Genomic DNA, 12,677 nt, shown 5'->3' with positions numbered 1-12,677 from the left:
TGTGTGTGTGTGTGCGTGTGTAGGTGTGTGTGTGTGTGTAGGTGTGTGTGTGTGTGTGTAGGTGTGTGTGTAGGTGTGTGTGTGTGTGTGTGTGTGTGTGTGTGTAGGTGTGTGTGTGTGTGTGTGTGTGTGTGTGTGTGTGTGTAGGTGTGTGTGTGTGTGTGTGTGTGTGTGTGTGTGTGTGTGTGTGTGTAGGTGTGTGTGTGTAGGTGTGTGTGTGTGTGTGTAGGTGTGTGTGTGTGTAGGTGTGTGTGTGTGTGTGTAGGTGTGTGTGTAGGTGTGTGTGTGTGTGTGTGTGTGTGTGTGTGTGTGTGTGTGTGTGTGTGTGTGTGTGTGTGTGTGTAGGTGTGTGTGTGTGGGTGTGTGTGTGTGTAGGTGTGTGTGTATGTGTGTGTGTGTGTGTGTGTAGGTGTGTGTGTAGGTGTGTGTGTGTGTGTGTGTGTGTGTGTGTGTGTGTGTGTGTGTGTTTCAGCAGGTGAGGATCATGTCTCTGGAATGCCTCCTGGCCCAACCTTAATGCTGTTCGGAGCAGGAAGTTCCTCAGACGTGTTTCTGCGTCCTCCAGCAGCGGTGGTCCGGTCCGGTCCGGTCCAGTCCGGCTCCTGGTTCCTTCTCCATGGACTCTCACATCAAAACAGGCAAAGTTTACCTGAAGCCGCTCAAACCCCACAAAGTGAGTCGATCTTTGCTTCTTTGCAGAAATCCAGCTTGTTTAGCTGTTAGCAGCTCGGTTTGGTCAGAACAGATCAAAATGTGAGGCAGGATCTGAAATCGTGATATTCGCTGATTTTCCTGGTGATTTTAACTCAGAGTTTCTGGAGCTCAGCAGTTCGTTTGGTTTTTCTGAGACGTTTAGAGGAAAGTTGAGGAATTCAAACCAACAAGTTGAAACAGATCCTGCAGAACATTCCTGATCCGACACCGAGGAACCAGAGGAATAGAGGTCCAAATCCCAGCCGCTGTGCGTGTGTGTGTGTGTGTGTGTGTGTGTGTGTGTGTGTGCGTGTGTGTGTGTGTGTGTGTGTGTGTGTGTGTGTGTGTGTGTGTGTGTGTGTGAGACCTGACCTGTGTTTACCTGCGTGTCTCTGTGACAGATTGTTTGTCCTGCTGCGTTTCTCCTCCGGCTGAACATCAAGGTGAAACTTTTTCCACCCGCGTCGCCATGACCTTTGACTTTCTTCACTTCCTGTTTGTTTCAGAAATGGAAACCGGTCAGGCTGTCCCTGTTCGCGCCCAGCAGCAGCGGCGGGCCGCCTGGAGATCGGGGACGGCGGAGGTAAGCTTCCTGTCAGGACGCGCTCCTCTGACTCCCTGTGGTTCACTGGAGCCACCAAGGAGTCATTATCTTACCTGGACCAATCAGCACAGAGCTCAGGCAACGCTTCAGACCCCATGAAGCCAAATAAGCAGAAATCAGAGCAGAACGCTTCAACGTGACTCTGAAGTGGTTTTTCTCCTCAGCAGAACAGCAGAAGACAAACGGCTCAAACTCTGGTTATCAGATTCCTTCACAGCTGAAGTTCTATTAGCCACCGGTTCTGACCCGGTCGGTTTCTGACCCGGTCGGTTCTGACCCGGTCGGTTCTGACCCGGTCGGTTCTGACTCTCACGGTCAGACAAAGTTCACCGTCCAGAAACCATCTGCTCAATGATACAAACCTGAGCTTCTGGAACTACGGTGGCCTGGAGGGACAAACTCCAGAGAAAACCTGTCAGTTATGAAAGCGGAGGTCGCACCATGTCAGACTGGCAGGTTACAGGTCAAAGGTCAGCACTGAGCCAGCATGGCGGCTTGGAAGGCCTCAGAAAGTTGAAGGGATGAGAAAAAAATACAAGAGTTCAAAAAAAGTTTCTTTATTGTGTTTCAATTATTTAATAAAATATTAGAACAAATAATTCAGTGGAAAAATTTTCCTTCAAGTCTATTGAGTCTTTGCTCCTTCAGCTGCAGGAACTGGAATAATCAGCCAGAACCACCCGCCCGGTTCTGCTGGGTTCTACTGGGTACTACCGGGCTCGGACCAGCAGGGTGCCGCTGATCTGAGGTCAGATTTCCTTCAGGACTACAGAATGACTGAAGTTTCATTTCCTGCTCGACTTCCTGTTTTCCAGGAAGGTTAAATCAGGATCTCTGACTAATTTAGGGAGGAACCTTTGAAACTGAACTGCAGACTTGGTCTGCTAAGAAACCCCACAGAGTGAGGAAGAGGAGCGTGATGAAGGTCTGACTCGACGCGAGCGCCGGGAGATTGAAGAATCATGTGTCACAAAGGATCATGGAGTCAGAGCTGAGAGGTGGAGGCAGCGTGGTGCTGCGGGGGGAAGACGGTGGCCGGGTTACGCAACACTGAGAGCTCAGGGCTGCGAAGAGCATTTAGCATCATGAAGCAGAAAGTAGGACAGAGAGGAAGAGGAGCAGAGAGGAAGAGGAGCAGGTTTCTGACCGATGGCCTCACCATGAAGGTCTGAGTTGAAGAAACTGCAGGAAGAAAAATTTAATCCAAAAAATAACAAAATTATTTAAAACCCAAAGGAAAAAAAGTCAAAATGACATTTTCTTTGTAAAAATGAATGAGGTCAGTTTTCATTAGCGCTGACGCTGTAAACCAGCAGGATGGTGTCGCCCCTAGTGGTCCGGCATGTTATTGCATCATTTCATGTGTATCTCATGTCTCAGTGGATCTGCTCCAGGTTATAAATGTTGATCCTGTTGCTTTGCTGTTCTTCAGACTCTGAACCTCGTATGATCACGATGTTATGGAATATCTGTTGGAATAACGTGAAGCTAACAGTGGAGCTAATGGTACATGAAGCGATTTTGCTAACATTTAGCAAACTTAGCTTCCCCTAAATTAATTTTCTGAATGGATGCTAAAGTGCTAATTTACTCAGCTGTAATGTAGATTTAGTAAATACAAGTTTAGTAAAAGTGACCAGTTCTGCATCTGTACTGCAGGGGGCGCTGAGCTGCGGAAGCCCCACCAGCTTCACGGGGAGAAGAAGGTGAAGGTGGTGCACCTGATGGAGCTGATCTCCGTCCTGAGGCTTCCTCCCAATGCCGAGGCCTGCCACCTGGTCGGTTCCCCGGTCCGGTCTGTCGGTTCCCCAGGTTCTGGTCGGCCCGGTCGGATCCTAACCGCTGCTCTCTGTCTGCAGGACAACATGTCCACGTTCTGTGTGGAGACCAAAGACAGGACCCTGGTGTTCGCCGCTGCCAAAGACGACTGCCTGGAGTGGGTGGACAAGCTGCGTCACTGCAGCTTCCAGGTACCAGAACCAGCAGAACCAGTAGAACCAATAGAATCAACAAAACAAATAGAACCAGCAGAACCAACAGAACCAATAGAACCCAGAGAACCAACAGAACCAATAGAACCCAGATAACCAATAGAACCCACAGAACCAATAGAATCAACAAAACCAATAGAACCAGCAGAACCAATAGAACCAATAGAACCAACAGAACCAATAGAACCAGCAGAACCAATAGAACCAACAGAACCAATAGAACCAACAGAACCAATAGAACCAACACAACCAATAGAACCAATAGAACCCACAGAACCAATAGAACCAACAGAACCAATAGAACCAACAGAACCAATAGAACCAGCAGAACCAATAGAACTAATAGAACCACAGAACCAATAGAACCAACAGAACCAACTGAACCAAAGTTCAGCTGCGGCTCTCTGATCGGTTTGTTCGTCAGACCCGTGACCCGTGACGCTGCTGCCTGGATGAGTTTCTCTGATCCTGGATTGTTCTGCAGCTGCTAGAAGGCCCACTTTGGAACCGGCTTTATGTGGCTCTGGAGGATGGGGTCAGAGGTCGACTTGAGCTCTACTTTCCTGCTGGAAGATCTGACTTGAGATCTACAACTCCAGATGTATAACTCTAGATCTATAGCTCTAGATCGTTAGTCTTTAGGCCCATAGATATTAACTCCAGTTTTGTTTCTGTTCAGCTTGAGAACGTTTTGGCTCATCCACTGATTTGTTCTCAGCATCTGTTCCATGATTGGATGGGGTCAAAGGTCCCCTGGTGACGTCATTATGTAGAGCTGTGTATCATCTGTGTCGTCATGGTGTTATGGTCTGGCTCTAATACCATAACAAATTAAAGGAAGCAACGCATGGGATAACTTAAAATAGGATTATTTAACAAAAATTATAGCTGGTTGGAGAGGAAAGGGAAAAAAGAGGAGAAGTGGACAGACAGAAAGAAAAGGGCTGGGCTGATGAGAAAAAGGTGGTGCATTTTATGCTGATCTGATGTCATTCATGGAGACACTGGCCAGCTGCCTCCACTTCCAATCAGCACCAATGAGGATATCTGGAGCAAGGGTGCTAAACCCCAAAGGAATAGCCTTGGGCCGTAACACCCCCCCTCTTCAAAACAGGGTCCCCACCGGAACCCTGGGCAACCTATGTATCAACATCTGAAAAAAATAGAAAAACAAGTTTAAATACACTCACGATATCTCAGACAAGCTGAGATGAAACAGAAACAAAATCCAGATCCTTTTATATCCCATGTCCAAGTCGAACTGGTACCATGAAGTGACTCAGACAGGTAAAAGGGGAAAAAAAAGTTACTGACTTTGCGCTCTTGACAAAGCATCTGCGATGACATTATCCTTTCCCTTGATATGACGAATATCTAAAGAAAACTGCAGAAACAACGACCATCTCACAAGTCTCTGATTTGGGCATCGAAAGAGTTCAAAAAGGTCAGAGGATTGATCTGTAAAGACAGTTAAAGGACCTGAGCCCACATAAACCTCAAAATGTTGTAATGACCAAATAAGAGCAAGGGTCTCTTTTTCTATGACTGAATAATTCAGTTGATGTCTATTAAACTTCCTAGAGAAGAAACTCACAGGTCTCTCAATCAAAAAGTCATCCATTTGCAAAAGGACTCCCCCTGCACCAACATGACTGGCATCAACCTGTAGTTTAAAAGGCTTATTCATATCTGGAGCCAACAAAACAGGAGAATCACATAGCATCCTCTTCACATCTTCAAAAGCCCGCTGACAGACAGAGGACCAGCTGTATTTCACATTAATTTTCAAAAGATCTGTCAGAGGTGCAACCACCTTTGAAAAGTTTCTGCAGAAGGCTCTATAATACCCACTAAACCCAAGAATTTCATGAGTTCCTTTTTAGTAGTTGGTGGTGGATAGTTTTCAATCGCTTCTACTTTTGCTTTAACTGGACATACTTTACCTTGACCCACTTGATGACCAAGATAAATGACAGTTGCTCGAGCAAACTCACATTTGGGCTAGATTCACTGTGAGACGTGCCTCCCAAACGGTCAAACAAAGTTGTGAGTTGTTCCAGGTGAGAAGACCAACTATGAGAATAGACAACAATGTCATCCAAACACAGAACAACCTTCTAAACCTCCAACAACTTTATTCATCAAGCGCTGAAAAGTTGCCGGCGCATTCTTCAAACCAAAAGGCATAACATTGTACGAGTACAAACCAGTAGGTGTAATAAAGGCAGCGATTTCCTGTGCCCTTTTTGTTAAAGGGACTTGCCAATAACCTTTAACAGGTCTATTTTAGTAATGAACTTAGCATTACCAATCTGGTCAATACAGTCATCCATACGAGGTAGCGGGTATGAATCAGTTTTGGCTATGCTATTGACTTTTCTGAAATCAGAACAAAACCTGTATGTTTTGTCTGATTTTGGAACTAGCAAGCAAGGTGAAGACCAGCTTGAACATGATGCTTGAGCGATCCCGTTTTTTAACATGTAGTCAATCTCAGCATCAAGATATTTGCGTTTCTCAGGGCTAACCCTGTAAAACCGCTGTTTTATAGGTTGTGCATCACCCACCTCAATATCATGTTCAATCAGATGTGTGCAGGATGGAATATCTGCAAATAAATCAGAGTAAGATTTTATCAACCGAATCAACTCAAAGCATTGAGTCTCTGGTAAATAATTCAGCATCGTGTCCAAGTTCTTCAGTACTTCAGAATTTATAAGTCGACCAGTTAGCATGGCTGAATCTGGAACAGGCAACCCATCGCCATTCCATTCACCTCCAGCAGATGTCAGCGTTTCACTGATGCACACAGGGTGAATATCATCCACCAATACAGTCTTACCACGAACATGGTATGGTTTTAAGAGGTTTACATGAACCGTCTGCTGTTTCTTCCGTCTTTCTGGAGTTGCAATGAGATAGTTTTGGTCGGAAAGCTGTTTCAAAACTGTGTGTGGGCCAGAAAACTTGGCCTGAAATGGTGAAGTCACAACAGGAAGTAAAGCCAGAACTTGATCACCTGAAAGAAAAACACGATGTTCAGCTTTCTTATCATACAAGCACTTCATTTTTTCCTGTGCAGATGATAGGTTCTTATTTGCCATCTGCGTTGCAGTAAAGAGTCTCTGCTTAAACCCATTAACATAATGCAACAAGTTTTGTGGTGGTTCAGCATCTTTCCACTCATCTCGCAAACTGTTAATGGACCACGCACAGTATGACCAAATACTAATTCATTAGGGCTAAAGCCCGTACTTTCTTGCGTTACTTCTCTTGCTGCAAGTAATAACCAAGGCAGACCATCCTCCCAATCAGCCTTCATCTGAACACAGTAAGCACGGAGTAAAGATTTTAATGTCTGATGAAAGCGCTCCAGTGCTCCTTGGCTCTGTGCGTGATATGCTGTAGATTGATTATGCTGAATGTGTAGCTGCTTCAAAACCTGTGCAAACAAATGAGAGGAGAAATTAGATCCTTGGTCACTCTGAATGACTTTAGGTATTCCAAAAATACCAATAAATTGCCCAAGCGCTCGCACCACAGACTTTGCAGTAAGTGTGTGCAATGGATAGGCTGCTGGATACCTGGTACTTTGGCACATAACTGTCAAAAGATACTTAGCACCCAAACGTGAAGGTGGAAGAGGACCCACACAATCAATTATTAAGTGCTCAAATGGTTTACCAATAGTCGGAATAGGATACAGTGGTGCCCGGTTTATGACTTGATTGGGTTTACCAGTCAACTGACAGGTGTGACAAGTTTTAATATATGAAGCAATATCTTTTTTCAGCCGCGGCCAAAAAAAACTTCTCAAAATGCGGTCATAGGTTTTTCTAACTCCCATGTGTCCGGACTTATCATGGGATACCTGCAAAACCAAGTCACGCAATTTCAAAGGCACCAACCTGATAAACTGGCTGCCCAATAACATCGTCACCACATGGCATCCACTTCCTTAACAGTACCTCGTTCTCAACAAAGTAGCCATGAGCATGGTTCTGCATCTCCTCAGCAGGTAATGCAGACTGAAACAAATGCTGTATTGTGGGGTCAGATCTTTGCTCCTGTCCCAAATCACTCTGTGAAATAGACAAAGGAATATTAGACCAACAAAAAGAGGATGTCTGTGTATCTTTTCCAAAGTTTTCATCCTGATGATCATCACTGGATGCTTTCATTGCTCGTGTCACAGCACATGCTTGGAAAACTTCTGGGTGTGATTTTTCATTTTCGTCAGGACCACTGCTGACCAAAGGTACTGAAACAATAACTGGAGATTCTGGTTTATCAGGCCAGACTTTCCCTCCAGCTATATGGTTCCCCAATATAACTGTGACACCAACCACAGGTAGCGCAGGTCTGACACCCATCCTTACTTCTCCTTCAAACAACTTCGAATGAAGCATAAGCTTATGTACTGGAACACAAAACACAGACATGCCCATACCCAACACAGGTATTGATAATCCAGTGTCAGACTCATCTGAAAAAGACAACACTGATGCCAGAATGAATGAATCGTATGCACCAGTATCTCTCAAAATGGTAACTGGTACCCTGACGTCACTTCCAATTAAAGAAACTTCTCCTTCCATAAGAAATGGTTTATAAGAACTCAAATCAGGTTTTCCGGCAAATGGCACTTCAGTCATTTTGTTAGAAACATTTAAAACTGATGCAGCAAGTGCTGCTGGTTTAACCTGATTTCCATTTTTATTTCTAGATTTCAACAAAGCACAGTCTTTCTTCCAATGACCCTTTCTGTGACAATAATTACAAATTTTGTCCGGCTCACGGATACTGCGGTCTGAAAAAAACCCTCCAGAACGTGTTGAACGCCAGTTTGGAGCACTCATCCCATCTGTGTGTTCTCCACCAGTATCTTTATGTGTCAAGACAAAATCATCTGCCAACACTGCAGCTTCTGATACAGTTTTTACCTTCTGTTGATTAATGTACATTGCAATGCCTTGAGAAACAGAGTTCTTAAATTGTTCAAGAACCATTAAATTACAGAGGTCACCAAGTGTTTTAACCTCAGAGGAAGTGCACCAACGATTGAACTGAATCTCCAAATCCCTTGCAAACTCTACATAAGTTTTGTCACCTTTTTTCCAGTTTCTAAACTTCTGCCTGTATGCTTCAGGGACCAATTCATACGCTTTCAGTATTGCAGCTTTAACCTTGGCATAATTCTGGCCATCATTTAAGCTCAACATAGCAAAAGCTTCCTGAGCACGACCAACCAAAACACACTGAAGCAAAACTATGCGGTCTGAATCAGACCAGTCTCTTGTCTCTGCAACTCTTTCAAACAAAGTGAAAAAAGTTTCAACATCTTTTTCACTAAACTTAGGCACCAAACGCAAGTCACTTAAAATGTCAGAGGCCTTACATTTTGAGTCTATAACACAAGATTCCACAGACAATTTGCCTTCTTTCATCAGATGTAATTTCTCACTTTCCAAATTTATTTTTGCCAATTCAGTTTCCTGTCTTAGTTTTTCCAAAGCAAGAACCTTATCCAAATCTGCTTGCTGTCGTAAATTCTCCAAAGCCAACTCCTTTTCCTTCTCCAGTTGCATTCTTAATCTTAACATCTCTTTTTGTTGTTCAAAATCCAAAATTTTAGCTTTACAACCTCTGAATCCAAATCTTCAGGCATTGAAGAAAAAGACCAAACACCCATTTCAATTAAGTTTTCCCTTAAAATTGCTTTAACATTCTCTTTCAACCGTTTTATCACCAACACTTATTTTATAGTGCTCAGCAATTTTTACTAATTGTTCTCTTGAACACAAATCCAGAAATCCTGCTGATGGATTTTTATTAAAATCTTCAACAGACATAATTAAGTTCTTAATCAGAAAACAGTTTTTCAAAATTTAAAGTAAATTGCTGACAATCTGTGCAACACAAAACAACCAACCTGAACCTCCCCTCTAACTGCCTATCAGACACTAACTAGCTCAACCCTAGTCTTCAGAGATCAGGGACGGTGGGTACTTATGCACTAAATACCAGTAGAGTGAAAAAAGCGACCAGAAAGCTGGCAACCTTCTCAACACAACTACGGCTGTGCCCCCGAGACAATTGCTCTAACCATATGATCTCACACTACTGTTTTTTGAGCACATGACTCCCAAAGGGGAGACACGCTGAGGCCTAAAGGAGAATCAGTTCAGATCAGTCATACCTAATTGCACAAACCAGTCAACAATCACACTTACCATTAGTCGTCAGATGAAATGAAAGCAAACCACTTACCCCAAACCAGAAAAGAAGAGAAAAAAAAAGATTTCTCTCAGACTAAAACACAAGATTCCCACACTAACTTCCCAATTAAATTAATAAACAAAACTTACTAACAAAAAGAAAACTGTCATGCCCAAACTATAACAAAATTTGGATGAGCCCCAATTTGTTATGGTCTGGCTCTAATACCATAACAAATTAAAGGAAGCAACGCATGGGATAACTTAAAATAGGATTTATTTAACAAAAATTATAGCTGGTTGGAGAGGAAAGGGAAAAAAGAGGAGAAGTGGACAGACAGAAAGAAAAGGGCTGGGCTGATGAGAAAAAGGTGGTGCATTTTATGCTGATCTGATGTCATTCATGGAGACACTGGCCAGCTGCCTCCACTTCCAATCAGCACCAATGAGGATATCTGGAGCAAGGGTGCTAAACCCCAAAGGAATAGCCTTGGGCCGTAACAATGGTAACTGGTCTTACCTGAGCCATAGACATTGAATCAGAGGGTCCTAGGATGGAGCCCTGGGGAACCCCACAGGTGACCTCTGTCTGTTTTCAAACCATCACTTCCTGGTTTGTTTTCCCAGATTTATTTCCACTCAGGTTATTGTGTCTCAATTCATTTGATTTTTGGGAACGTTTGAGAAAGTCCAAAATGTTTCTGCTTGTGTTTTACAGAGAGAGAAAAGTTCTGGATCCAGTCAGGTCCACATGGAGGAGAACCAGATTTATGCCTCAGCAGACGAAGGTAAACCACCAGCATTATATGTACAAATAATTAAATTTTGACGTCATCATTAATATGTTCTACAAAGCTGGTGGATATTATACAGTAGCAACATCTTATTTATTTTGTGTTTCTTGTTAAAGTTATTGGGGGAAAATGGAAAACAGTCTTCCTTCACTTCAAAATAAGAGCATAAATTTAAACCTCAGACTAACTGAATAATTCTTTACATTTGAGAACCAAAACTTCAACAGAGACTTTATTCAACTGAAAGTTTACAAACCAGCCGAGTAAATTACACTATAAAATTTATCTGAAAACTTTATTGAAGTTTGCTAAATGTTTTCAAGTTAGCAAAATGCTAAAGTTAGCTTCTTTTATTTCTTAGTGGGTTAGTGAAAGTACTGACTGTCCGAACCCATAAATTTGTGAACGAAATTAATTTTATAACAAAGTTTTTATTCTTTCTGTTCATCAAACAGACTCCGCCTCTTGGCTCCGCCCATTCCCTACGTTTGGTTAATAAGAACTTCCTCCTCTCTTTTCCAGCCCCTCAGTTCTGGGTGGTGGTTCAGAAGAACGACGCAGCGACGCGACGAGGCCTGCAGGGGTCGCACTGGCTGCAGCTGGAACAACATTCGCTGCTGCTGAGAGACACGAAGAAGAAGACGAAGGTGATGGAGTGGCCCTACGAGCTACTGAGGCGATACGGCCATGATAAGGTAGGGAGACGGTTCTTTGGTTGACCCGGCGGTGGGAGGTCGACCTGAGCTTGGGGTTTGACCTGCAGGGTCAAACCGGCGCTCATCACTCTGTTTTCATGCCAGGTGTCCCTCACCATTGAAGCAGGTCGGCGCTGTGAATCTGGTCCTGGAACCTTCTGCTTTGAGACTCAGCAGGCTGACAAGATCTTCAACCTGATCCAGAGTAACATCAAGCGAAACGCTCCGGCTGCTGCTTCTGGATCCCAGAGCCAAGACACGGAGAAAGTGCTTGTCACCAACGTTCAACCTCATTCCCCTCTACCCAAAGTCCGTGACATGACCAACAAGGCTGACATCCTGGAGAACAAGCTGAGGATGCAGGACCGGAGATCCCCGGTGTTTGACAATACAGCAAAGGTTCTGGATGATTCGGTTGGTCCGTCAGAAGGTTCTCCTGCTCCGATCACCTTGATGCCGCTTCCATCTATTCCTACGCAGGACAATACCTCCAGAGACAAACTCAAGAGCCAATCCAATGCCATATATGCTGATCCAAATGACTGTGGCCCGTCTATTATGGTACCCAAACTGGCCACCGCTCAGTACATCGACCCGGCGAGGATCCTTCCTCTGAAGCCACCGTTGTCACTGGACCCTGCACTTCCCAACGCCTCAGACTCAAATCCCGATGCGAGGGCCGGCGTTCCAGACTCGGTTTACTCAGAGGTTTACGACAAAATCAGCCCAGACAAGAAAAAGCAACCCGTTCTACAGAACGCAACAACAACGTCCGATGAACCCATTTACTCTGAGCCCGTCTCCAGAAAAGAGCCAGACTGCCAGAAGCCTGAACCCAAACCCGACCCATTCGCACACCTGTACGCTCAGGTCTGCAAAGCACCAACGTCAAGTAGGAAACTCAACGCCTGTCACCACAACGACGACTTCCTCAACCACGACGGGTTCTTCGACGTCCAGAGAGGAACCTCTGGACGATGTCATCTATGAGAACCTGGGCATCATTTAAATCACTACCTGACATCTGGAACTCAAGACTTTTTCAGTTTTTCTGTTTTCTTGGCTTTATGTAAATTAGCCAGATTTGTTCTGCTGTGATATGAACATGTTTCACCAGTCAGGACTTGACCTGCATTTTTAACACATTAAATATGTTTATTTTAACAGCAGTAATTATTTTAGTGCCTAAATAGTTTCATTCTGATTGCAGCACATTGCTTTGTGAACACATGTTCGTTAGCTACGTTCCTAACGAGGCGTTTTCTGTCCACTGGTTCAGCATCACTGGGAAGCTGCAGGGACCAGAGACGTTTCTCTCCACCTGAATGTTTCTCACATTGTACTTGGAAAATTTGGATCCATTTCTTCTTTGGTGGAGCTGTTGTGAAAAACCATCATGTATTCTAAACCCGATAGACCAAAAACGTGCAAGCACACGAGCAGCAAATCAGCCAACACAAAGCAATCAGACTTTACGTTTTTTATTCTTTTTTTAGTGCTAAAAAAGAGACACTTACCATCACAGACTAGAAGTGAAAACCAGGGGCCCCGAGTCTATACAGAATGTGTTTAAAAAACGGGAAGATTCGTTGCTTATGATCTAAGAACACGCCCAGTGGTCATCCGATGTCCTGTGTCGCCTAAATCTCTATTTCCCTGGAGATGGGAGTGAGGAGATGATT

At 44.1% G+C, this 12,677-nt stretch overlaps 1 protein-coding gene across 3 annotated transcripts; it reads left to right on the top strand.

Annotated features, from left to right (window-relative positions):
• Positions 1 to 285: 285 nt before the first annotated feature.
• LOC129357903 (docking protein 1-like) lies at positions 286 to 12,159 on the top strand. Of its 3 annotated transcripts, XM_055026850.1 has the most exons (7): positions 286 to 673; positions 1,200 to 1,276; positions 2,957 to 3,075; positions 3,157 to 3,267; positions 10,225 to 10,294; positions 10,823 to 10,995; positions 11,101 to 12,159. In XM_055026850.1, exons 3-7 carry the CDS (start codon positions 3,022 to 3,024, stop codon positions 11,983 to 11,985), a joined length of 1,293 nt encoding a protein of 430 aa, XP_054882825.1. In that variant the 5' UTR covers positions 286 to 673; positions 1,200 to 1,276; positions 2,957 to 3,021; the 3' UTR covers positions 11,986 to 12,159. The 3 variants fall into 3 exon arrangements, with proteins under 3 accessions (XP_054882825.1, XP_054882827.1, XP_054882826.1); XM_055026852.1 differs by lacking the exons at positions 286 to 673; positions 1,200 to 1,276 and adding an exon at positions 1,957 to 2,045; XM_055026851.1 differs by lacking the exons at positions 286 to 673; positions 1,200 to 1,276 and adding an exon at positions 2,656 to 2,803.
• Positions 12,160 to 12,677: the final 518 nt, after the last annotated feature.

This window comes from Poeciliopsis prolifica, unplaced genomic scaffold (assembly GCF_027474105.1).
Source record: "Poeciliopsis prolifica strain line A6 unplaced genomic scaffold, Auburn_PproV2 SCAFFOLD335, whole genome shotgun sequence".
Lineage (NCBI taxonomy): Eukaryota > Metazoa > Chordata > Actinopteri > Cyprinodontiformes > Poeciliidae > Poeciliopsis > Poeciliopsis prolifica.
Note: the sequence above shows the minus strand (reverse complement) of the source record. Positions and strands in the feature narration are given on the sequence as shown.